General features: G+C 40.7%; 1 protein-coding gene and 2 pseudogenes across 2 annotated transcripts; all 3 read right to left on the bottom strand.

Annotated features, from left to right (window-relative positions):
• Nucleotides 1-1,702: 1,702 nt before the first annotated feature.
• Nucleotides 1,703-26,578, bottom strand: LOC144655328 (uncharacterized; annotated as a pseudogene). The gene is made up of 2 exons (XR_013571071.1): nt 26,524-26,578; nt 1,703-3,487 (listed from the first exon to the last, which is right to left on the bottom strand). The product of XR_013571071.1 is annotated as an uncharacterized LOC144655328 (transcript).
• Nucleotides 4,305-7,663, bottom strand: LOC144654016 (uncharacterized; annotated as a pseudogene).
• On the bottom strand, nt 17,908-19,294 carry LOC144655344 (uncharacterized). Its single transcript, XM_078515583.1, has 2 exons — nt 18,628-19,294; nt 17,908-18,098 (listed from the first exon to the last, which is right to left on the bottom strand). Exon 1 carries the CDS (start codon nt 19,199-19,201, stop codon nt 18,680-18,682), a length of 522 nt encoding a protein of 173 aa, XP_078371709.1. The 5' UTR covers nt 19,202-19,294; the 3' UTR covers nt 17,908-18,098; nt 18,628-18,679.
• Nucleotides 26,579-27,597: the final 1,019 nt, after the last annotated feature.

Here is a 27,597-nt window from a genome sequence, read left to right as displayed (position 1 = left end):
GTGCTCTTCAAACTTACCAAGTGCGCCATAACTCGATAGTGCATTAAGTTAACATACGAAACACCAATGAGACACTTGTTAACTACGTTTTAAATTGTCACGCGAGAAACCCCTTTTCACTGTATCATATAACACAATGTAAAATGACTAGTAAAAAAATCACCTAATCCCCCAAATATCCCCCCCCCCCCCCTTCAAAAAAAAAAATGGCGTTTGGTTACAAAACCGGACCAGTAGAGAACCATACATGCAGGATTCTCTCTGGGCTGTACAAATAAAACCTTTTGGTAACAGTTCATTCTTTTTTATGTACAGGGAGCTTGAACATTAAGCTGAACATATTACGCAACATTACAGTCCGTGCATTTCTGCTTACATATTGGATAGACTGTGAAAGAGGAGGGAACCGGGCTGAGGTGGAAATTTACATCAAAACTTGAGGACCTAGACTTCGCTGACGATGTAGCTTTAATTTCCTCAACCCAAAGACACATGCAGTTGAAAACAAACAGGCTGGTAGAAAATGCAGAAAGGACAGGCCTTCGGGTAAATGTCGGGAAGTGCAAAGTCTTGAGAGTCAATGCAAAGAATAATGAAGCCATCACAGTGAATGGTCTGGCGTTGGAAGATGTAGAGAAGTTTATCTATCTAGGAGCCACAGTATGTAAACAAAGGGGCGGAGAAGAAGACATCAAGGCTAGGCTAGGGAAAGCGAGGGGAGCGTTTGTAAAGCTAAATCGAGTATGGGATTCCAGCAGTGTGTCGAGGAAGACGAAGATCAGGCTATACAAAACAATGGTCAAACCAGTTCTCATGTATGGTTGCGAATCATGGAAAATGAACGAAGGTGATGCTAAGAAAATCGATGTGTTTCAGAACCGATGCCTGAGGAGGATAATGAAGATTAAATGGCAAGATAAGATTAGTAATAGAGAGCTACTGGAAAGGGCTAACGTGGAGAGGTTGAGTAAAGAGGTAAGAAGAAGGAGATGGCGATTCATTGGACACATCCTCAGACAACAACCTGACAATGACTGTGTTACAGCCCTGACATGGACCCCAGAGGGAAAGAGAAAGAGAGGCAGGCCAAAAACAACCTGGCGGCGCACAGTAGAAAAGGAGAGGTCCAAAGCAGGGTGGCAGTCCTGGAGAGAGGTGCGCACTGCAGCAAGACAGGAATCGATGGAGAGCACATGTGAAGGCCCTATGCGCCAACTTGGCGCCAGGGGACAAGTGAAGTGAAGTGAAATTGGATGGACCATATTTCAAAACGACACAACAGTGCTACTACACTGGCAAAACAAATCGTTAAGCATAACACTGAAAAAGGTATCTAAGTCCATCCAAGAACATCCTGGATGAGTCCTATTCTTTCAAAAATGTTTACAAATTAGATTACAGTGACAGAGAGAAACCAAATGTCACGAGCTTTAAAAACAGTATTGGGAGAAAAGACCTCACACGTCTTATGCAAACTGAGTGTAAATGTGATTTATTTATCATTCAGTTATTTATTCATTTATTTATCCATTCATCTATGTAGTACGGTTCTTTCTTCTTAGAATTTAAGTGTAAATATTTTTAACTTTATGTAGCTTAGTAGATTTTAATGTAAATAGTGTCCCCAATTAGTTTTTTTAAGTTAAATACCTTGACACTACAATAAAGTATTTCATTCATTTCATTCATTCATTCAAATTAATTATTGGCTGCAAAACATTTTGTAACATGGAAATGTCAGAGACATGCATATCTTTTGCTTATTTGTTTTCGTCGCGCAAAATGGGAAAATGATCAGAAATTGAAACGAAAGTAAAATCAGGAAGCCGTTTGCCAAATGCTCACAGCAATCTGGAAAGAATCAAATGTAGTCATCTTACAAGTAAATAACGAGAACCACTTAAAATACGTTGTGGTGAACCTAACACAAACACTAAAAACGATTACAAGAAAAGAAAGTTCGAGATATACAGCTTAGAGTGACGTTTCCCTTCTAGAGCGCTGCTTTTATCTCATATGATCGTCGTAATGTTGAGCGAGGCATTCCTTACTGCTTAATTCCTCCTGACAAATCCAACAGGTGAGGCTTTCAACTTGGCTTGAATTTTCTTCAGTTAAAAACGACGTAAGAGCCATTTTGCTACTGTGAGTTGTTGTTGTTGTTGACTCCTGAACGTGTCTTCCTTGTTCAAGGTGCTTTTCATACTGCTTCCGATTCAAAGAGCTGTCTCTTGCATGCCTTCCTTCGTGTTTCTTGCAGCTTGATGGTCGGTCAAAGCTCTTTCCACAATGCTTGCACGTATGCAGCTTCCTGCTTGTGTGTGTTCGTTCATGTTGCTTGCAATTTGATGACTGGCTAAAGCACTTATTACAATACTTGCATGTGTAAGGCTTCTTTCCTGTGTGTATTCGTTCATGGGTGTTGCAATTCCATGAACTACTAAAGCACTTATTGCAATGCCTGCATGTATACGGCTTTCCTTCCGTGTGAGCTGGTTCATGTTGATTGAAACAACCTATTTGGCTAAAGCCCTTTGTATTACAATGCTTAAATATATACGGCTTCTCTCCTGTGTGAGCTCGTTCATGTTGCTTGCAATTTCTTGATTGGCTAAAACTCTTATTGCAATGCTTACATGTATACGGCTTTTCTCCTGTGTGAGTTCTTTCATGTCGCTTACACTGTGTTGAATCCGTAAAGCACTTCTTGCAATGCTTGCATGTATACGGCTTCTCTCCTGTGTGAGTCCCCCCCCGTTCATGTTGTTTGCAATGTTCTGACTGCCTAAAGCACTTATTGCAATGCTTGCATGTATACGCTTTCTCCCTGGTCTCGTTTTTTTTTTTTCTAAATTTTTATTTTTTTGACGGCTTTTCTCCTGTGTGAGTTCGTTCATGCGTTTTGCAATGTTCTGACTGGCTAAAGGACATATTGCAATGCTTGCATGTATACGGCTTCTCTCCTGTGTGAGTTCGTTCGTGTTGTTTGCAATTTGCTGACTGGCTAAAGCACTTATTGCAATGTTTACATGTATACGGCTTCACTCCTGTGTGTGTTTGTTCATGTCTCTTGCAATTCCCTGATATGCTAAAACACTTATTGCAATGCTTACATGTATACGGCTTTTCCCCTGTGTGAGTTCGTTCATGTATTTTACAATCTGATGAAGTCCTAAAGCGGTTATTGCAATGCTTGCATGAATACGGCTTCTCCTCTCTGCGTGCTCGTTCATGCTTTTTGCAAGCTGATAACTTGTTAAACATTTGCCCACACTCTTGTTCCTTTCCTCGTATGTTCCTTTTCAAATTGATCAAATAAGGCTTTGATTGACTTAAACATTGTGCGACTTTACCGGTCGAGGAACATTTCTTCCTTCGCTCAAACACGTTTTGCGCCTGATACCTTTTCGACACATATTGTTGCGTAGTAGCTCTGCAAACTCTGCTGTCAAGATCGGATCACTAGATAGATGCTTGTAACCTATTCCTAAGGAAATGACAAAGGAAATATTGTGATTTGAGTTTTGTTATTATTACTAGTAGTATAATCAGTAAATCTAGTTGTTTTCTTACCTTCTTCGCACCCTCACCCTGGCTAGACAAAAGTGAGCTTTTCAATAAATAGTTTGATTAGGATTTCAAATAGCAAAATGAATCTAGTAAATGGTCTAGCTTGACACGAATCTCGCTATATCTCAGTGGTAAGACAATTCAACCGGTGTGCAGACGATCAAAGGTTCGACTACCGTCAGGGACTCAGATTTTCTGACAATTATTCCATGAGTGCTTGTTAAATATGAGATGGTAGATAGCCAAATCGGCGCCACGCGCTTCGTTGGCTATCTACCATGCATCTCATATTGAACACGCGCAAGTGGAATTAACCTGCGATCAGGCTTTGACCCTTCCGCCGCGAGAAAAATAACGCCTAAACGCACGTTACAGTGGAATAGTTGTTTGATTAAACACGTCCAAAGAATTGCAATATTTGAGCTCCCCGGCTGTTCTCGCTACGCATACGTCTACAATATTTGTGGTCCACGGTATATAGGCTGTGAACTAATCAAAATTCAGGAATTGCAATATACCATGGATAGTTTTTAATAATGGCTGGTATTCAATATCTCATAAGCCAATCAAAACTCAAGAAATAAATTATCTAATGCTCAGTTTTTAATGGCAAGTCTACATATGTTCCAGGTACATAAATGTATTTTTAAATACATTTTAATATATTTTCATAATAATAATAATAATAATAATAATAATAATAATAATAAAAAAAAATATATAAAAAAGAAAAGCTATAAAGATTCTATAAGTATCATTCTCACTTCATATATAATTATATAATTTGAGAGTCTTTTGAAACTATCGGCCTGTGCTCGACCTTTCTCTATTTCTATATCAATGTCATTAATGTTTAGATTGTTCCTTCTCCTGATAGTGCGTGAACCTCTAAGGCATAAAAACGCTGATCTCAAGATTGCAAACGAGATTTTGGTTCTGACCCAAGCAATAGTCGTGGAGTAGTCTTCCCTTTTCTTTATTGCCAAGAGTTCTGCTAGTCTGCTGTGGTATCGTCTGCATTCTTCTGCCATTCCTCCTCTAGTTGAGAATACTAGGGGAGTGAATGTCCCTTGCTCGATTTCCATAACTCTCTTTGCATATGAGCGCTCTTTCTCATTTTCATGCTGGCGATAAATTTGGTCTGGGCTGAGATCTTTATATGATTCTGCGTTGGGGCGACAAACCCTCACGTCGAAAAAGGCAGAACTTTGTCGATCCCAAAACCCGCGTGTATGAATATCCAAGCCAGCGTCAGGCGCTTTATTGACACCTCTGGGCAGCATCTCTCTAGTGATTTCTTGTAGGACTGGTTCCACTTCAACGTCATAGCAGACCATGTTAAGCATTTCAGCTTCAAGATCGCGGACTTCATTATGTCGTTGTATAATGAAGCCACCGCGTCTGCAGATCATAGCATGGTCGGTGTTAAAGACATCGCCGCAGACGCAAACCGTTGGAGTGCCATTTATATCCCAGTCGTACCTCAGGTGGATAGCATCCTTAAATTCCCTCTTATTCAAAGTAAAATCCATATCCTTCAAAGGGAGAACCGTCAGCCAACTTGAGGCACCTTTCTCTGTTGCAAGCTCAACAGCTCTCTTAGATCTGTAAGGGAGATCATTGTTAACTTCCTCGAAATTGCCACTCAAGCGTTGTTCCTTTTCCTTACGAGCTTCTTGTTGCAATGACCTTACTGTGTTGTCTTCAGGTGACTCATGTGCTTGTGATACGATTTGTTCTACTAGTGGGGCAGTCACCTTGGTTGAGGCTGTGTACTCTGGAGATGCAAGTTCCATAGGGTTGACTAGACCCAGTCCTCCCATGCGCACTGGCAGGGCCAACAGGTTCCGTTTAGTATCTGTACATGTATGACCTGTAAGTGCCGGTATAAGGGAGTCGGCTATTGCACGCTCTAGTGGCTCCAGGAGACACTCGATATCGGGCAGCGTTCTAAGAAAATACGTCCACCGATGCCGCAGACCAAAAGTAAAGGCTGCATAGCTTGCTTGTGGTTGTGATGAGGCGAACTCTGCAAGGTTGGTGATCTGGTTTACCCAGTCCTCTACTTTCTCACCGACATATTCCTCGAGGTATGATCTTGACCCCAGAGCTGCTGCTAGGTGCTTCTGTCCCTCAGTAGTGATGTTGATCATTGTCTCGCCAAACACTTCTTTGGCAGCCTCTTCTCGCTCGGGCTTAGTAATCAACCAGCACATTTTCGCATTGGGGAAGTATCCAAGCGCTGGCCCACTCTCCAGCAAATTCGTCCCACCATTTCTTAAGATCTTCAAAAGAGCCACTTCCGGTTGCGTCATCAGCGAACCAACACTGTTTAGCTGCGCTCGATATTTGCAGACGGCTTATCAAAGGCTGGAGACTGATGGCGTAAAGGCTCATAGCGAGGGGTTCCTCCCTGCCGCTGCCTGCGTGGTACCCTCTGCCGATCTCAGTTCCTTCCCGCCGCTAACAAATAGTCGTGCAGCATGCCTGTAGGTATTAATCGCATACGTTGCTATGGTTGGACACAGCACTCGTATATTGTGCAGCGCGGCAGTTCTGTTCAGGGCATTATTAAAAAGCGTTTGAGGCATCGATAAGCAGAACAGCATCTGTCTCATCGGCGTGAAATATACCACGCATGGCATGAATAGCAGCTTCACTTCCGCTTTTATGAGCTGCGCACACCTACAACGAGCCGCTTGCGTCGATTACATCAGGTTTCGTTACTTTCATCACGCACTTCCCAATTATCCTCCGTAATACTCTCCAACTCCGATCGGCCGGACCACACCCTCGCCTTTATCCAGCGGAATCACCCGGTTGGCTAGAATCGCCTCGATACTGAGTGCATCAACAATACATATTCCGTGCATAATTTCCTGGCCATTGTGGCTACAGCAGCACATAGATCGGTTCCTGAATTCTTGAACAATTTACACGCAAGCATTCTCCTAAAGCCATTGGCGTCTATGCCTGATGATCCCCCTGAGCCTTTAGTTCTTAGGGCAGCATCGTGGACCATCTCTGCATTTATCTGTTGGTAAATTACATCTGGCACTTCCTCCTTTGGTCCAAAAAGAAGAGTCCCCAGATGGGCTTCCTGTGCCTCAGGGTGCTTTTTCTTGAGTTGTCTAATGACATCATCATTTAGTGGTAAGACAACCCCACAATCGTCATTATTTAGGTACCGCAGGGCCGAGTGGATCTGCCCTGCCATGACGAGATTTGGAAACACTTTGGCTTTATTGGGTGGATCAGCTCTCCGCGAGCTTGCAAGACGCCTTTGAATCAGTCGCTCTTCACGCAACAGGACCTCTATTGCACCATCTTTTCACAATTTGAGGCGCCTGGCTAAGCATTCTTGATGTTCTTTGGCCTTCGAGTTTTGACTCGGCTTTTGAAGGCAAACAGCGAGAAGAATGAGAGCTGCTTTCAGCGAAATATGTTGCATGTCGGATCCATTGTTCGAATCATTTATATGCTTTGTAACCATATCAATGCAGTCTTTTCCCGTCTTTCCATAAGGAACGAGAAAAGTGTTCTTCCGCCATTTGGTGATTTCATTATAAGCATCCTCGATCGTCGATGTCGTGACTGTTATTAAACTTCCCTCGCTATTTTGCCCCCAAATAAACGTAGATGGCGTGTTTACAGCTTCATATTCAGGCAAACTTCCAGGCATGTCACGCAACGCATTTTCCGAGGCTGAATTAGGTGTTGGTTCCTCTGGGAGTTGTTCTGGAGACGTATGCAAATCTGGTATCGACTGATTAGCATTTCGGCTTTGCTGGTCATTGCTGTTTTGATTTAGAATTTCGTCTAAACCTTCGTTGGAAGTAATATTTTCTACAATGACAGATACAGACCGAGATGCGTCCAAGCTAACCTCGCCCATGACTGTTGTTCTCGAGTCGTTAGCGCTATCCATTACATTCTCTTGGTTCTTTTCCAAACGCGAAGCTTGATCCCGTAGATTTTGACCTTTGAGGCCAAAATGTCCGTATCCCATCTCGTCCCATAGTTGTTTCATTACCTCAATGTATCCCTTTTTCTTTCCGTTGTTATTACACGGGGTATTTTCACATGCTACCATCTCTTGTGCTTTTGTTTTGCATTCTAGAACATAATATAATAATAATAATAATAATAATAATAATAATAATAATAATAATAATAATAATATTAATAATAATAATAAAAGGTGCTTAAAAAACGCATTTTACAACATGTGGTAGTCTCGATACTTTTTTAATCTAGTTGGTCAGGAATTAAAATTCCTGTCCAACTAGATAGATTTCTGTGAGAAATATGTTCACCGGACCAACTTAGCTCCACATAGCTAATAATTGTGCAAATAAATTGTTGTTGTTTTGGTTGTGGTTGTTATTACTGTTGTCATGTAGGGACTTTGGGGCTGCACAAATGACAAGAAAGGAATAAATCTGAGAGGTTCCCTAATAGTAACTCCCTAAATTGCCTCATTGCTCTCTACACACAATTTTAATAGGGTAAGCAATTTAATAAATATACAGCACACGATGCATACAGAAGCAATTACATTTCACAAGGGAGTCAACAACAAAAAAGTCAAAAAATTAATGCAAATCAAAGTAGCTGACAACTTGAGTGTGAAATGACTGTTATATAAATGGGGAGTGAGGAGAATTGGCACAAGTACATGTACCAATGTTCAGTACGATAGGGAGTTTGCTTAAAGAATGGGAGACAGTGTGGGAGCAAGGAAGTAATGGGGGTAAGTGAAACACTGACAGCTTACATTTTTGACATAAGAAGCAATGTTAGTGAAGAATAATCTTTCACAATATTAAAACCTGTATTTGAAGGAAAGCTAAACTTGTTTTTAATGTATCCATTTTTTATCAGCAATGAAATGAATTTTGGGTTTTGATACTTAAAATCTCTAGCACTAATTAATATTATACTTTTTTAAAATGGCTTAAATGGACCTTATATCAGGGGTTTCATTGGGTGCCAGGCACCAGGCAAATTGACTGGCTGTAAACACCACCTTGCCTAGCTGCATGTTTTCAAAATGTGAATCAACTTAAGTTTACCAAAAAGGGTAGGGTCTTGCTGATACTTTGCCCGGGTGCAAAATCCTGATGCCCATCTGCTCTAAACCTGAGTGAATCCTCTGTACATAAAAATGGATGAAGGCTTATTATTACAGTGATCTTGAGTTCAATGTTTTTATGGAACAGGCTGGTAGTATAGTATCCTTGGATCAATAAACTCTTAAAAACCTTTAAGTTCTTGACAAGATGTCTTGTTTTGCTATTGTATAGAATACTGTTATCGACTGTTAGCTCTATTTTATACACAAAACAATATATTTGTGGTTGGTGGGGAATCCAGGGGGTGGGGAATTGTCTCTTTCTGCGTGCCCGGGATGGGGTTAAGACCACAATAAAAGAGAAAATTGCAAATCGCCAGGGTACGCCCGAGGGATGGTAACAGGCAGAATTGATTCATGCATATTGAAATCGTACATGCATATGAAAGAGAAATCTAAAGGCCTGGTTCACACTTGCGACATAACAACATTTGTAGGTCACACAAATGCAAAAAACACCTCATGTTGATGTTTTATGTCACCAGTGTGAACAGAGTTGTAGCGTTACACGTGCCAACCGCAAGCCTGAGTCAACCTCGAGTCACGAGTCAACCTCGAGTCAAGCCAAAAATGTTTTCTCTTTGTAGAAAAAAAATTATATGAATATATATTATAGAAAAAAATAGGAATATATATTGTCTTATAAACAGTTAACAAGCTAACCTTGATTCTGCTTGATCCAGCGCTGGTGTTTATTTCGTTGTGTCCAAACATTTTATCACCGACTTATTTGACTGCATATTACCAACAGGCCATCTTCATTCAAATCGCCATTCTTGCTTCATTCAGAAACCTCTTGTTGTTTTGTTTACGATGTTGTACAATTCCTCAAATGAAGAAGGCTCAATTTTGTTTTAAAACTTAAGCATCGAACAAGTTGCTTGCTCACCGCCAATTGAACGCGCCGTGTAGTTGAACTTTTGGAAAATATTCTTCTGCAAAGGGAAGTCATGCCTTTGTTATCCTTTAGTGGAATTATATTTTTTCCTACATATTTTTGCCTACCAAAAACAAAAAAATTTGGCTTGACTCGAGCTTGACTTGTGACTCGAGGTTGACTCAGGCTCATAGTTGGCTCGTGTAACACTACAACTCGTGTGAACAACATAACACGACATAGTTGGAACATAATGACATAAGCATAACAACATAAGGAAAGAACTGATCTTTTCTTTATGTTGTTATGTCCATGTCGTTATGTCGTTATGTTGCTAGTGTGAGCCAGGCCTTACCTGTGTTATCATAGTTGTATTAGCCAACTTATTGTAATTTTATCGTATTTTATTGTATTTTTTTTCTTTTAATGTTGTCATAATTGTTTTTGTAATTTGTTGATATAATCCAGACAATTAGCACTGAAAAGCCCCGCGTGTTAATAAAATTTGTATTGTATTTAATTTGCTATTTATCTGTTCCTTATGTCAACACAGACTGAAATCGAACATTAAAAAAGAATTAATTTAATAATACACAAACACTAGTTGAGCAGACAGTCACAATGAAAAAATTCCCGGCCACTTCAATTCATTTAATTGTCATACTCAGTAATTTTCGAGCTATATTATAGAATCGCGGACACGGTATCTCACCGATTTCGCTGAAATTTGGCATGCAGTTTTGTTTTAGGGTCCTAACTACCAAATAAACATTAAAAAGTTTCAATTCCTTTTACTTTAGGAATTCCCGAGAAGGCCGATTTGAAGTGACCTTGGCGGCCCGCCAAAATGGCGGATCGAAGGCCTTCTTGTTGCTTCAATACTCAGGCCGCCATCGCAGTTTCTCAATTATTCTTGTTATAGATATAAAGAACTATCTTTCCTCTTTACATTAATCAATATATATCTGGGAAATGTTAAGTTTAAAAAAATAACGGCCAACAAATTCGAAGGTATATTCGGGTCGCTTTGATAAGCCGCGAATTTACTACAAAATGAAAAGCTAATATCTCTACTGTTATCTCGATTAAGAAGTAGCCATTTACTCTGAACAAAGCTTGTTCATTGATGAATTGATTTCATCAATAAAAAAATTGGGGAAATATAACACTCTTGATAAAAAAATTATTGAATCAGCTGTAGTTTAGCCATTTCGGCGGACCGGCTCGTCAAACCTTTCTTATTTCATTAGAAGTCAAACCTTAATTATGCCGCCAGAATTAAACTTTCCCATTTGTTTATGGCTTAAATGATACAAATTGCCTGCTTTTACATCATTATTAATTTTAATGTAGGTCATTTAGTTTGTTTTTGAATTGTAAACACTCTTTGGCCGCCGTCACGCTTATATTTAAATTTTCGGATCTATATTTTTCAAATTACCCGAGTGACCTATTATAGTCCGGTCAGTTAGGTTGAAAATTTACGGAAATCGTGACAAAGGGCGTAAAAGCGCCAAACTTGGCACAAATGTAGTTAAGGATATTACAAATCATTTAAGAAGGGGTGCCACAAAAATTTCCCCCAGGGGGAGAGGGGAGGGGAGTTTTTGTAAACAAGACCATATTTCGGCATGTTATGACCATAAGCAACAAAAGATTTCGCTTTGTAAAATTTCAGGATGGCTTAAACCGTTCGTATAAGTAAAGTTAAAGCAAAAATGAAACAAAATCGATAAATCTTTGCCCAGCATTGAAAACTTAATGCCCGATATAGTACAAAACGGCAGGTTTTTACTCATAAGCCTTTTTCGATAGGATTTTCCCCAACTTTTCACTTATTGTGATGTTTTAACGAAAAATATTCAGTAAACCAATCGTATGAAATTCACATCCATTTGTAAGTTAGAAACAAAATAAAAATCTCTACATTTCATCACTTTTGTGATTCAATAAACAATAAATGCTAATTAATAGTCAGCGGTTTTTCCATACAACATGCGCTTTACTTCCCGCCTTGAAAGCGTAGTCAGGGGACAGGGAAGGTCACTGCAGCCGTCACGGAGGTTCGCTAGTAAACTGTAAGTATAACCAGAAATTAAATTCAAATTAAACACTGTTTTCAAGTTAAAATACTTTCGCTAGAATCTAATGTGACTTGTAAAAGAATTTAAGTTGTGTTTGGGAAGGTGGAGTCTTATTATTTTTTTCTCCATTGTTCATGTGTGGCGCTTTTCAACAAATGACAAGATGGCTGAGCTTTATGAATGAAAAAAAAAAACCGAGAAATCACCGGTCACAATAAAAATATACTTCAAGTAAGCAATATCTTAAGTAAGCTTATGGTTTAAGAAGATTAATTTAAGTGAAAAGTTCTGTATTAGTTCTGTATTAGATCTTTTAGCTGCATCTGGTTGGACTACAGCACTAGCTGAGGCAGGAATAGCATCCACCGGTACATCGGATTCCTTTCTCAGGGTAGCGCACTTGACAAAAACCAGGCGTGCACACCAGATAACAGCAGTGGCTTTGCACAAATTGTAGCATGTTGCCTTTGCAAAACTCGACGGTCAACACGACGACGAGGAGTTCCAAAAGTGGCACGATGGAATGATTAAGAACAGTCCAACATACAAGTTCTGGTTCCTGATCATGCAAATGGAACTCACGGTACTGGCACTGGTGAAAGCACATCGTGAGAACAACTTCTCTCTGTATGTAGAAGCCTTGGAATCCCTTGCTCCCTGGTTCTTTGCGCTAGATCACACCAATTACGCAAGGTGGCCACCCATTCACATAAGAGACATGAAGTGCTTGCCAGGTGCCGTTCAAGACGACCTCAAAAAATGCTGGGTTATTTCTAAATCTTTGAACAAGTTTTCAAACATCCCAATCAATCAGGCACACGAGCAACATAACGCAAGTGTTAAAGGGTCAGGTGGAGCCGTGGGTCTAACAGAAAGTCCATTAGCGTTTAGAAGATGGATGGTGGCCGGACCGGAAACCGCTAGATTGTTGGAAGAATTCAAAAGTCAGTTAAAAGGTGATCCAGGTGTTGATGAAAAGAACGAACACCACGAACAAGGACTTTCTACACAGAAGGCCTTTCAAAGTCATGTAAAGAATCTTGTCAATACAATCTCTGAAATGGGAAACCCTTTCCAGGATGACTGCCCTGAATTGCTTGCCCTTGACACGCGCAATTGTGCAGATGCGTCGGTTGTGGCTACTGTGTACACAGTCCAGGAAATTGGATTACGACAGTACGAGAAGTACGTGAAAGAAGTCATTAAGGAGAGAACTGTGTCCATTCACGATACGATTTTCGCGTCAACAGCCGAAGCAAATCTCAAAAGCGTCCTTGAAGTTGACAGCGGTAGCAAGTGATCGTTATCTATTTAGTCGCCTGTACATTGCCAGCCAACAGCGCGACAGAGATCTTGGAGAGTTCTTCAAGCATGAAAATCAGCCGTATCCGCCTTCATTGTCAGAGTTTGGAAACTTTCGATTCGGGAAAAAGTCTGATTTGATTAAATGCGTCAACAGAGAATCACCACCTGCACCGGCATGTTATGACGTGAACGTTTTTGATGAAGCAGCTATTGTGCATGCGCTACTGGTTTCGTCCGTCTCGACGTTTTCACAATATGCAGATTCCACATTCTTGCCTTTCCTGGAAAACCAACTTAAGAGCACCAAAAGAATTGACGTTGTATGGGATGAATATCGCTCAGATGCTACTCGTGAGAAGAGAGGGAAAGGTGTGAGGCGAAAGGTGGCTGGGCATGTTAAATTACCTCAGAATTGGCAGGCGTTTCTTGAAGATTCCTCCAACAAGAAAGAATTGTTCGACTTCTTAACCAAACAAGTTGAAACAGCTTCCTTTCCAGATGACAAGTTTGTCTACATAACTTCAGGTAACTCGCTAACTGAACTATCTTAAAGTGGGCCTTCAATGTATTCACCGTCCAAACACCCCTTTTATGTATGAACTATTTCAAGTTCTGATGAACGGTTTTTCGTACTATGTGTATCATTGTCTATTTGTTCATTCTAGGTGAAAATGTCATCTCCAGTTGTCCCAGACAACAAATGCAGAGCTGCAATCATGAAGAAGCAGACACGCGGATTCTTGTACACGTTAAAGATGCTTTGGCTAAAGGAGGGAGAAGTGTCTTAGTTCGCACTGTAGACACGGACGTTGTCGTAATTCTTATTGCACAGTTCCATATGTTGTCTTCAACGTGGCCTGGATCAACCTTTTGGGTCGCCTTTGGGATGGGAAAGACTTTCCAGCTGCTTTCAGTTAACAGCATTTGCGATTATTTGGGTGAAGAGAAATGCCGAGCGCTTCCATTTTTCCACGCGTTTACGGGGTGCGACACAACGTCTGCATTTCTGGGAAAAGAGAAGAAATCTGCTTGGGAGGCCTGGAATGCGTACCCAGAGGTAACAGAGGCTTTCCTTTATGTGAATGACAATCCCTTTAAACCACTGGAGATCGACTCCCCTCTGTTTAAAGTCCTGCAACGCTTTGTGGTGGTACTTTATGACAGGACCAGCCTCGCCACCGATGTAAACACGGCTCGACGAGAACTCTTTACCAAAAAGAATAGGGCACTGGAAAACATCCCCTCGACAGAGGTAAAAACTCATCTTTTGGCTTACACAACCGTTAGCTCTATCCCCTGTTCAGTCAATGCTGAAAGAATTTAGGAGAAATTATTGTCCTTAACTGACCCTTTCTGGTGTTGATCCACTTAGAAATTTCCTTTACTGTGCATTTTTGGTTATCATTACACTTAAGTATTCTAGTCGATTAATGTAAAATGATATCTCTTTGTTTGTTAGGATTCCCTTTTGAACCATTCCAACAGAGCTATTTACCAGGCGAGCATTTGGACGTCTGTTGATGAACAACAAGTTGTCCCTTCCCCGACAGACTTTGGTTGGAAAATGGATAACGACAGATGGAGACCCCGCTGGACCATACTTCCAGAAGCCGCTAAAGCTTGTTCTGAATTACCGAAGTGTGGATGCAGGACAGGTTGTTCAAGTGGTCGCTGCAAATGCTTCAAGGCTAACCTTCCGTGCACTGAACTCTGTGGCTGTTCTGGAGGCTGCCAGAACTCAAGTCTTTAGAAACAGAACAATAAATACCGTAATGATTCGATTTAACGCCCTCCTTCCAATAAGCGCCCCCTTCCGAATAAGCGTCCCCCTTCGAATGTGTTTTTGTAAATAAGCGCCCCTATTCCAATAAGCGCCCCCATTCTAATTAGCGCCCCCATTCTTATAAGCGCCCCTATTCTAATAAGTGCCCCTATTGTGGATAACTGGCCATAATGAAGTCATTGACGTCAACTAAATAAACTCCTGGCCGTTCACCGTACAGTTTATGTATATATTTACTGCTAAAATAAACAATTATTTTAAAAGTAACTGAACTTTTAACAATTTCTAACTGTTACAGTTTCTGTTATTGTTAGATACATTTGGTTGTTTCTCAAAAAATTAAATAAGCGCCCCGTCCCGAATAAGCGCCCTGTCTCGAATAAGCGCCCTCTCTCGAGGTGCCAAAAGTAAATAAGCGCCCGGGCGCTAAATCGAATCATTACAGTAACTATGTCGTTACTAATTCTGAGGGAAAATTTCGAAAACGATGTGCTTCAGACTCAGCAAAAAACGTGTTTACACGCAAAGATTCATGGGAATGCCACGTGATCAAGGCAAGTGCCTCATTTATTGTCACAAACGCTTCACTGAGTCTGCTTAATGTGTTTTAGCTGTTTCACAAAGTAATTCGTCATAATGGGTGCGTAATAAACACATTGAATACTACAGCCTCGCTTTCATGTTAGCGTTAAGGCATTATGCAAATGTTGTGGGCGTCTTCCCCCCCCCGGAAAGCTTAATCACGTGGCACCCCTTCTAGATTCGTTTGGTATGTCAAAAGGAATAACTGTGCCAAATTTGGTGCTTTTACGCAGTTTGTCACGATTTTTGTGCTAACTGACCGGACTATTAAAAGGGGCCACTCTATATGGAAAATAAAAGCGTATTTTAAATTTAAGACTATCGAAATTGACTGTAGCTAAACACTACCGTGAGAATACTGACCAGAGACAATTTAGACCTCTCTTGTCAACAACGAACTTTTGTCACGCGGTCTTAACAAAAATGCAAATATTAAGAACAGAAAACTTTTCAAGCCCCTGATTAACTGATTTAGGCTCTAAAATTCCCCATACTCTTGATGGAATATTAAAATCGCCTACCTGTTGGCGTGAAAAAGATGTGAATCGCCAGATAATATATACGTTATGAACGATGAACGTCGAAGAGAAAGCCGAGCTTGATTGACAAACTCATCTGAAATGGACAACCTTTTTCGTTCGCCCGCATTCGCTAATTAGGTTTATTCACTTCAAGTCGGACATCGAAATGAAGTCGATTGTACGTGGGGAGGAGATAATTTCCAATTCGGTGTTATGATCTATGGTGAGTGGTTTTATCTTACTTCTTTCTATATTTCTTTTGCAATGTCTCCTTTGCCTACATTGTTAATCCGGCAAAAAGTTTTCTTTTTAAAAAGGAAACAAAAACCTAATTTTGGGCTCGATTTCTGCCGATACAATAAAGTCGTACTTATTGATTAATATATTTGCGTTGTTAATCAATTTCCAGTTCTGAATGGCTTTTCTTTGAGTGAAAGACGAAGTAACAATGGTCAGGTGTGGGTTTTCAAGGTTTGTCACTGACTGCTGCGTGCAAACTTTAGCATCGAGTGAATGTGTTTCGCTCTCACAGTGCACCAGAGACATTAAACCTCACCTAAAGGGTTTCAACGTTTATGATGCTTCAATAAAGAACGAATCCCAGTTACTTTTGGCCAGGGCAGGTACTGATTCAAATCTCCTTGATCTACTTTGTTTTAGTTTTTATGTTCCTCCCGCCTTTTAATACATACCGTGTTTTCAAGAAAAAGCCAGTGTCTTAAAATATTTATTTTTGGAGGGGGGGGGTGGGGGTGGGTGAGGGGGGGGGGTTAAGCGGTCTGAGCTGACGAGCGGACTTGAAGTAAATACGCACGAGTGGTTAACCCAGATCTTAAGTAATCACCACGCCCTCCAGTCTAACCCGAGAAAACTAGTGAACCTTATAACCAACTATTTGTATTCCTTCTGTTCTTTGTTGTCATAGTGGCTCAAATATTGAAACTACGTTTATTGGTATGCTCTTTACAGGATTTTTTAACGTTACGCCAGAAGCACAGAATATTACAATATGCCCACGGCATCGTGATGTCTACGGGACAAGATGGATATGTGGCAAAAAAAGATGCGGCATGCCACGACAGTTTAGTGGTCATAGCAGCAGGCTACCACCAAGGGGGGACCGGGGACTCTCTTTTTCTCAAGCCGAAGCTCTTTATACTAATCTAGGAATATTCAGTGCCATTGGCATGCGTAAGTGTCACCAACACTTTAGGTGTACATAACAGATCACAAGTATGCACAAATAAGGACTATGGACGTTCTTTGAATGCGTAGCAAAACTATTCTATACTACGTTAAGGGCCCTTAGCTTACTCTACATATGACAGCCAATGTTGGCTGTGACATCATGTGACGTCATCGCAGCCGCCGTCCAGTAAAAATAGGGACTTTAAGATACCCGGACGGCTGACCTCGAGGACGGTGCGAGGAAGGTATAATTTTGCGAGGAGGACTGGGCCGATGTCGACGTTCTTGGCGGGAACTTCCAACGTTAAGAGCCGGCGTGTGTGAACAGAGGACGGCTTCGTTAATGGATCAACAATTTCTTAGCCCAAAACATGCGAAGAAAAACATTTGGCACTTCTAGCCCAAAGTCTGGGACCAGAAAGCACTATTTTCATTCACAGGGTACAAATTTCAAGTGAAAATTTTGTAGAAACACAAGCAAGAAGTTCATAATTTCACGAACGTGGTTTCGCCATCAGCGTTTATGCAAAGCACAGCAAATATATTCGCAACTGCAAATAAAACTCGACTTCTTAACTTTTTATCAGTACCAATCCAAGAATACCATAAAGGATCACCAAACACAGTAACAGAATTAAAAAAAAATAAGATTTTTAAACGAAATCATACAAAAAGCACTCCCGTTCACTGGTGGACGGCAAAACTCTACTTCTCACGTCCTCGACAACAGCTGGACGGAGCTGGACGGCAATGTGCGTGGAGCGGGCATGCGCAATATAGGCTACACGCGAAAAATTACTTCCGGTCAGCCGTCCTCGAGGTCAGCCGTCCAGGTATCTTAAAGTCCCTAATATCATCTGACAGCTCCGAAGACAGGAAATAAAACATCTTTTCAAATTTCTGGAAAACCTCAACTGGTTTGACATCCCCTTCCCTGTACGCCCGAGGGAATAATTCGGGTACAATGATTATTAGTATAATTTTGGTCAAACGGGGTCGGAGTCGCAAAGAAGTAAAAAACTTGCGTCTACCTGCGAAGGCTTGCAGTCATTTTCTTTGATTTTCGCCAAATAAGCATGCAAAGTGGCGCAAGTTTTTCAATGATTGGCCAACCAACATTAGACAACACAAGGCCTGTTGTTTAGTTTTGGCATTGTGCACTTTGGTCACCTAACGCAATTCTGTCTGTAAGTTTAATTTGCGACTACTTACGCTCTGTTTAAAGTTGCTGCAAATTTAACCTCGACTCGACATTTTTGTTGCATTGGTTTAACAAACTAAATTGTGACTTGATTGTACACATTTAACAGCATTTTAGCGCAATTAGTTACTTTCAGTATAACCGAGGGAAAGTTTAGTTTTCTCTTTAAATGCAATACATTTTCTGTATGTTGTCAAACTGTGCTTTTGTCATTTAGCCTTTTTGTAAAATTTTGGTATTTGTTCTTTTGTGTTTATAGTCGTCTTACAAAACTTTTCAATTCTTACTTTTTAGCTATTTGCCGAGAATGCAGAAAGAAAGTGAAAGATATTTCTCTTGAGATAACAAGCAGCAATCACGAGAAAAAAGGGGCCATTGCAACAGGTTCAAAAGACGAAAACAGAGGATTAATAGAAAAGATAAAGGAAAGGCAACTAGAGCATGGAATTGATAAAGAAAGCGATGATAGGGGGAGCATTGACCAGTGTGTTGTCAGTGTTCTTGTTAATTATGGTGGTGATGGGGAGTGTATTCGTAGAGGTGATGTAGTGTGTGGAGGGGGCATTGATGATGATGGCAGTGTTGGTGATGCTGGTGGTGATGTCGGTGAAGCTGTTGGGGATGATGACGATGATGATGATGAAAATGCTGGTGGTGCTGGTCTTAATAATGGTGACGATGGTGCCATCGTTAGTGAAGTTGGTATTGATATTAGTGAAGGTGTCAGTTATGATTATGGCGACGGTGTTGGTGGTGAACTTGCGGTTGGTGGTGATTTTGATTATGGTGGTAGTGGCGGTGATAGCAATAAAGCGGAGGTAGAAGTGGATAGTGATGTTAACAACGACGATGTCCACAGTGGAGGTGACGATGATAAAAGCGGTCTTAGTGCTTGTCAGTCTCACGGCAGTGATGGTGTTGGTGATGGGGGAGCTGACAAATTTGACAGTGATCATGACACGTCGGTGGACTATACTGTGGAAACAACTTTTGTGAGTACTGAAACGTTTCTTTGTTCATGCAGTAGTTATGATTATTACTTTGGCATGACACGGATAATACTGAATCTCAGTATCGAAAGATTTGCACAAAAAGATTTTTTTAAAATCGCCCCGTCGTTTTGTATTGCAAACGAGCATAACGAAAACAATTGGTCATTGATTGTATTTTAACTACATGAACACAGAAAAAATCTCATACAGCTGTTATTAGCAAGTAGTCGTTATTTCTTTTAAGGTATCACAGGAGGGAAATTGGTGTTTGCGTTCCAAGTGAAATTGTGTGCAATCATAAAGCTTATACAATATAAAAGCTTATACAATATATTGATCATCAAGACCATAATAAGCAACATCAGCATTTTGTTTGCAATTATGATGTTGCGCAACATTAGGTTTATTTGCGAAAACGTTTACTTGAGCGCCTTAACGTTTATGTGGAATTTGATCTACATATATTGGTCTAAAAAGGTGTTTCGGATTTTTCTTTTCTTGCTCCATTAATTTTTTATAAATTTTCTAACTTAAAGAATGGTGGTTTCAGGGCTTCTTAATGATCAAAACAAAGTCCAAAGTTGCAATGTCTATTTAATAGACTTTCAGAAAATATATACTTTATTGGCGTTAATATTGATGGTTTGCAATATCACTTGAAACGCAAACGCCAATTTTCCTTCCGTAATGCTCTAAAACTAACTAACATGCGTTTATTTTTTCTTATACAGGTTTTTTCACCTGAGGAAACAGAGCGCGTAACCAGCACAGTGCGTGATACAAAAGAACGAGAAAGTGTGATGGCAGACATAGAGAGGGATCATGTTGTTAGCTTCAGAAAACAAGAGCTAAATGATTTCCTTACAAAATGCGGAGTTTCCTCCGTCAGGGATGTAGACATGGGGTTGCCGACTGCCACAGAACGCACCAGAAGAAGAAACATTTCGGAAGCTAGTGAAGTAATGGTCACAATTTTGCAGACTTTGTCTCCAAGCCACCCTGGTGAATTATGGAAAATCTTAAAGGACGCAGGTACAATAGATGAAAAACTGTATGTTTGCTATAGCGCAAAAGGAAACGAAAGCGACATGAAGTATCTGATTGCTTTATCTGAAACTTACAACAACGCTTCAAGTGGAAACGCGAGGAAGCAAATTCTCTCCATCATGGCTGATCTAGAAACATTGGAGGAAATCCGCCAGTTCATACCGGGGTTAACCAAATACATGTTTTGCGAGGCTCGGATGCATCTCTCACTTTCCGGACGTGGGGCGCCTGTGGTATCCAATTCAGGGCCCCGGTGCAAAATTGATCTAAAGAAACTGGATCATTTTCTAAGCTTCATAACGAGTCCTTACGTTATACAAGATTTGCCATTTGGTGAAAAGTTTTTGAAACTGTCATCTGGAGAAGTGGTGCAGACGCCAAATGTTATCAGAGTGTCGTTTAACGAGCGCATTATTAATCAATATCTGCAGTGTTGCAAAGACAGCGGGCGAGACCCACTTAGTAGGAGCACACTAAGGAGAATTTTAACAGCATGTCGTGCATCGACCAGAAAGTCTCTCCAAGGCCTTGATTACTTTGTGTCTGAGGGTAGTAAGGCCTTCGATGACCTACATGAACTGATCAACAAACTTGCGGGCTGTGGTCTTGAGATTAAAGCAATCCAAAATATCCAGATGAAGTTAAAGGAAGGAAAGAATTATCTCAAAATTGACTTCAAAGTAAGTGTTTATTTCGCATGATTTCATTTTTAAGGCGTTAAGATCCGTTGTTTAGTGAGGCAGTGAATGTAGCAAATTTTTAACCAAATTATGGGTAGCGAGTTTCTTTTTGGGCCTAGTGAATAAACTCACAAGCACGTATGAACTAAGTTCCCGATTCCCTCTATAGCGCGCGCCTGCAGGGAATCACGGTAGTTGTATTTATCAAACCATGCGCGAGATTCAGCAACGATGCACGCTGCTGAGTCTCGCGCATGGTTTGATGAATACAACTACCGTGATTCCCTGCAGGCGCGCGCTATAGAGGGAATCCGCTATTGGATATTGTAAATGGACCTTGTGACGTTCAAGAGTTCAACACAGTCAAATTACTGAAGTAAACTTTAAGAGAAATTGCACTTATAGGAGGTGGGCAGTGAATGAACCAAAAAAAAAATCACTCGTATGGAAATAACATATATGTATAGCAATATAGTGATTGCGTTAGGCCAATAACTCGACTGAAACACATGCCATGGAATTTGGTGCAGGAACTCACCTAGTTTACGAATAAAAAAATAGGCGGCCATTTTATAACATAAAAAAATGTTTAAACTGTGTTTAAAAAATGTCATACTGTTGGGTAGTTTACTCAAAGCGCGCTTGAATAATATTTTTTTTTGTTTCAAACAGATCAACGTTTCCATCTCTTCTCGTGTTCCAGATCATTGTAGCCGATATGCCTTAAGCGACTCAACGGATCCATCTTTCAGCAGCCCTTGCAGTCATGATCATGATTTATTGTGTAAACGCTGTGAAGACTTGAAAGATGTTCTGAGTGATATCAAGATGGCAATTCAAAACGGCCACTTTGAGAACGAGTGCGACAAAGATGACGCCCTTTACACATTTCAACAGGCCGTCCAAGCAATTCAGCTTTGGAAGTCTCACCAGCTGCGACAAGTGAATCAAGATGCTGCGCGGACAGATGTCATTGATTGTCTTAACAACAACAGTGTCCTTCTTATCCAAGATTGGGCCATGAAGTTCTTACCGCGGCAATATCGCGAATCACAAGGGGAATGGTTTGCGAAGAAAGGGCTCTCTTGGCATATCACTGTTGCAATCAGAAAGAAGGAGAGTGTGACGGAGACACAGGCTTTTGTGCACGTAGTCGAGCAATGTAACCAGGACAGCCCCTCTGTTGTTATGCTGATGGAGCATGTTCTAACCACGCTGAAGAAAGAAAACCCAGATATCAACTATGCGTTTTATCGTCAAGACAACGCTGGTTGTTACCATGCTGCAAACACCATTCTAGCGTGCAAAGATATCAGCAAGAGAACTGGAGTCTGCGTTCAGCGGTTAGACTTTTCTGACCCACAGGGAGGGAAAGGGCCATGCGATCGATTTGCTGCAACAATAAAAAACCACGTACGCGCTTTTGTCAACGAAGGAAATGACGCCAGTACAACCACACAATTTGAAGAGGCCCTTACATCACATGGTGGAGTTCCTGGGGCACGAGTGACGGTGGTGGAAGGCTCGTTTTCTGGAAAGTTGACGGTGAAGTTGCCAGGAATCAGCAAACTCAACAACTTTGAATTCAGCGAAGAAGGAGTAAGAGTGTGGAGAGCGTATGGTATCGGCGAAGGAAAGCTTCTACCATGGTCAAATTTTAAAGGTACTATTTGTGTTTGCAATGTAGTAAACCATCGGCACACGAACGGTATATGAAGAAAGGGAGGAAGGGGAAGCGTTTCCGTATTTAGTAGTACTATTAAGCTAGGGTACAGAATTTCAAAAACTTGAATAGCATTTTATAGGCGGCGGCGGAGCAAGGGAGCTGTAGCCATACCCCCTTCCCCCAACAAAAATGTTGGGGCTCGCCCCCGCCCCCTCCAACACACACCACAAGCAGCCCAAGTTCACTGCGAACAAACGTGGCTCTTGGCTTCCAGCGGTGTTGTGTAACAAACATGCTTTTTTTAAGGGTTGGATCGGAACTAAACGATTTTTGTTCAAAAGGTACAAAATTAAATATTCTACGAATTAAAAAGACTTACCTTGTTTCCGTGTTGTATTCTTTGTTGTTTGCCTGCGTCGCGCTCGTTTTGAAGCGGTTTCGGCGAGAAGTACTGGCTGGTGGAACACAACACTGCTCGAAGCCAAGAGTCACGTCCGCTTACACTTTATGAATAATTTACTCACGTAGGGAACTTGGACTGCCTGTGCACTCACAATCGGCGATTTCAGAGCGTTAATTTTCTGTCCTCTGACCTCTAAAGAATAACTCAAAAAGTATTATGAAGCAGGATCGTCTGAACTGACTAGTTATGTATTGTCACAAATCGATTACGGAAGTACAGGAAACTGTTCAAGACATTTTGAAAAATTTGAGTAGGGGGATGCGCGCCTCGGCAAGGGGGGGGGGGGTGCGCTTGGCTTGGAGTACGATGCTTGGAGTCATTAATGTTGATTAATTTAATTGAGATCAGTGTGCTTGACCGTTTTACAAGATTAGAAACAATGAAAGACTTTTCGACTAAAAAGGCCAAAAAACATGACCTGAAAATTCTGTATTTGATGGTTTGAACGAAAATGGTATATACATTTTCAATATTACTATTTCCTGTAGGTGCTGAAGCTCTGAGTAGCACGACAACCAAGGCCTCATTTTCGCAGGGCGATTTTCGGCCTATTAAGCCTAGAAAGACCAGGAAGCAGCCTCCTAAAACATCAGGTAATTAGTTTTACATATAATATGGTATAGTAATATGTACTTTATTAATTAGTAAATGAGTTGTACGCTTTTGCAAATATTGTAACAAATTAACAGTCATTCGAATAAAGGTTATTTCTGTTGTTGTTTTAGGTGTTGCCAGCGATGAGAGCGACAGTGACGACGATGAGTCTACCAAAATGAGTGAGGAAGATGCGAGAAGCAGATCAACATTGTTCTCCTGCCCAAACGAGAGTTGCATTCGCGTGTATAAGCGCTACGGTTCAATGTTAAATCATCTATCCTATGGCAAATGCAAATTTCAACTTGAAAGAGAATCTCTCCCTGACACGGCAAAAGTTGTCTACAGCAAGAAGCTCTGGAGTGGCGAGCTCAGTCTCAAGATCGACAACACTGATGAGTCCACTCTTACGGAAGTTCCTGATTTGCACAAGAAAGAGAAAGAAGGATGGGCACTGAGTTCAGCAAAGAAAGCAAAACCTTTCAGCGAGAAACAGAGAAATTTCTTGGAAGAAAAGTTCATGATTGGTGAAACCACCGGACGGAAACTAGATCCTGTAACAGTGGCAAAACAAATGAGAGTTTCCCGAGATGTCGATGGTCAGCGGCTATTCTCAATCGAGGAGGTTTTGACTTCAATGCAGATTAAAGGTTTCTTTTCACGCCGGGCAAAATCCAAAAATTCAGAAGAATTAATATCCGACAGAGATTATGAAGCAGCTGAACATGAAGAAGCGCTGACAGCTTTGCGAAATGAAGTCCTGGAGGAAATACGGCCCCAGCACCCGCTCATGTACGATGGCTACAATCTTTGTAACCTCGTCACTGCGCAAAAGCTAAATAAATTGACAGTTAGCAAGCTAACAGAAATTTGCCACGCGTTTAAACTGGAAGTGCCTCCCCAAGAGGGACGAAAGCGAAAGGCTTTCTTCATTGATGCGGTGAGCAAACTGGTATCGCAATGCTCCTGCTGTGATTAAGCCAATTACAAGTTTCCTGTGAACACGCAAAAACGGAGAAAATGAAAGTTTTAGGACAAATACAAACATGCGTTTATGTTTTCACAGATAAACTCCTTTTCAAAACTCAAAATGCTGAGTAAAAGCAGAAGATCATCTCCTGGTGGAATTCAGAAGTCAGGATACAAAAATACCACCCACTCACCCCCCCCCCCCACCCCTTCCCCTCTCCGCTTCTATACCCTGACTTTTGTAAATGTTCAAAATGTTCAGGAGGGTCTAGATTTACCATCTTACCACGTCAGTGGTTGTTATTATCTTTGAAGAAATGGCTTTAACTATATTGAAAATATTTTTCCTGTGCTTAAAAATTGGTGTCTGCGAATTTTAGCATTCACAAAAGATCAGAAACAAGATAAATAAACTTAATTAAGTCAAGTCACGTTCACCAGAAAACGATGTTCATTTCATGGACGGGAGGTTTACTCGATCCTCTGCCAGTATTTCTCTCTCTTATCGCTCAGAAGGCGCATTCTGCCTGTGGACACACTTTTTGTTTCTGCAAGAAGGTAGGTCTTTTCAGTACGCCGATAGTGTGAAGAGTTTTTACTCTAAGACAATCCTGACAATGAGATACAGTCTATTGTTGACACTGTCAGTAATTTGCATATTCGTGAGAAACAATGTTCGGCGTTTCAGGAAAATTTAAAATGTGTCTGATAAAAATTTTCGTGGCAATTTGAAGGGCTTCTATGAAATGCTAACATTGCCAAGTTATTTTTCTCAGCAAATATCAAAATTGACTTTTGTATGGAATAGAAGCTGTGATAACCGAGCGACAACAATCCTCGTGAGCGAGACTGTCAATGATGTTCAACAACGCAGTCTAAACAACAACTTATAACATTAAATTTTGAAACGCACAGAAAATCGATATGTATTAGTAACAAAGCTGGTATTTGTTCAAGATAAGAAAAACTACATACATATTGCTTTATATAAAAGAACATAGTATTTTTTGGTATTTTGTTTTCAACGAGCTGGTCCACCGAAATGGCTAAACTACAACTGATTCAATAATTTTTTTATCAAGAGTGTTATATTTCCCCAATTTTTTTATTGATGAAATCAATTCATCAATGAACAAGCTTTGTTCAGAGTAAATGGCTACTTCTTAATCGAGATAACAGTAGAGATATTAGCCTTTCATTTTGTAGTAAATTCGCGGCTTATCAAAGCGACGTAAATATACCTTCGAATTTGTTGGCCGTTATTTTTTTAAACTTAACATTTCCCAGATATATATTGATTAATGTAAAGAGAAAAGATAGTTCTTTATATCTATAACAAGAATAATTGAGAAACTGCGATGGCGGCCTGAGTATTAAAGCAACAAGAAGGCCTTCGATCCGCCATTTTGGCGGGCCGCCAAGGTCACTTCAAATCGGCCTTCTCGGGAATTCCTAAAGTAAAAGGAATTGAAACTTTTTAATGTTTATTTGGTAGTTAGGACCCTAAAACGAAACTGCATGCCAAATTTCAGCGAAATCGGTGAGATACCGTGTCCGACCAAAGTTTGAATCTTATGGATTATCACAATTAAGCTTGCACGCTTTTACATGCAAAGAACAAGGCATAGAGTGATTTTATTTAACCCGTGAAACAACATCTAGCAATTAGTGCTAAATAGTGAAAACTAAACAAAAGAAAACAATGAAATTAGTGTCTAATAGTATCTATTTGAGTAGTAACTATTTCACGGTTGAAGTAAAATCACTCTAACACATTAGTCAATAGGCACGTTTGTTATTCAATGAGATGCAAAATAGTGGCCGGGTATTCATGAGAAGGTATTACAAATACAACAGACGCTCTTACCTTATTATAATACAGTGATAACTTCTTCGGCAAGAAATCACATGTACGCCGCCATTACAGTGATAACACGTCGATTACACTGGAGCCCAGTGTCCCGACTCTCTCCAAAAATATCCCGCTAGAGTCAGCTGGGTGGCTGGCTGGGGAGGGGGTAGGTGAGGGTGAGGAGGGGAGAGGATCTTGATTCTTGACACATGGTGAAAGCTTGACGAAGACGTCAGAACTGGAGAAGCAAAACAAAACAAAAACAAAAAACACACAGAAAAGAAAGAAAATGTTTTTCTAAACGTTGCAGAAAAATTTCTTAGACAATGGCCGTAAAGAGGCAGAGCATACCGTAAAATTCCAGTTCAAAGCCCCCCCCCCCCCCCGGTTATAGGCCCATCTACCTGGAAACAAGAAAATACATCCGATTATACCCCCGGATGTAAGCTCCCCTCTGCTGGATGACAGTACTGAACAGGGCTAAATGTTGCTTTATTATGCGTTTTTAACTTAAAAACGTATTTCGATCAACACTATAGTGGCTCGTTCGAAACGTTTTTTTTATTCCGCTTAGTAAGTCTTCCCGGATATTAGCCCCTCCATTTAAAACCCTTACGAAGTTGTATAAGCCCAGGGCTTATAACCGGAATTTTACGGTATGCATTTTCAGTAAAAGCATGCATTTTTGCAGGAACGCAAATTATTTGATATTAAATTTTCTGTCTTGAACTTATGTATAGTCTAGTCCAGCACACATGGTTTGAATCTGCTAAATCTAACTTTTCAGTAACAAAATAACCTGAAAAGCTATTAGTGTACACGCCGAAAACTTTACAGTGAAGAACAACATCACTAGGACTGTCCTCTAGTGGAACCTCCAAGGGCTTGTATGGGGTAATTAACGTTGAAGCCCTGGCATGTGCGCGTCTCCCATCCGCTCTGATTGCTTCTTGCTCGGTTAAACATTTTGGCGCGCAGGTAACAAAACTGGCACACTACTCATTGGCCTACATCAACCTCTGTAGAGCTACATCACAAATATGGAATTTCTCGGGTCGAATGCATTACGTCACTACAGAGGATGTAAAA

Source organism: Oculina patagonica, chromosome 5 (genome assembly GCF_052425735.1).
Source record: "Oculina patagonica isolate OP01 chromosome 5, crgOcupat, whole genome shotgun sequence".
Taxonomy (NCBI): domain Eukaryota; kingdom Metazoa; phylum Cnidaria; class Anthozoa; order Scleractinia; family Oculinidae; genus Oculina; species Oculina patagonica.
The sequence above is the reverse complement of the archived record's forward strand: the minus strand, read 5'-3'. Positions and strand labels throughout refer to the sequence as shown.

What these genes read in the sequence shown, in the direction of transcription:
- LOC144655344 (XM_078515583.1), bottom strand. Translation starts at nt 19,201, where the DNA reads ATGATCACTGTCAAATTTGTCAGCTCCCCCATCACCAACACCATCACT.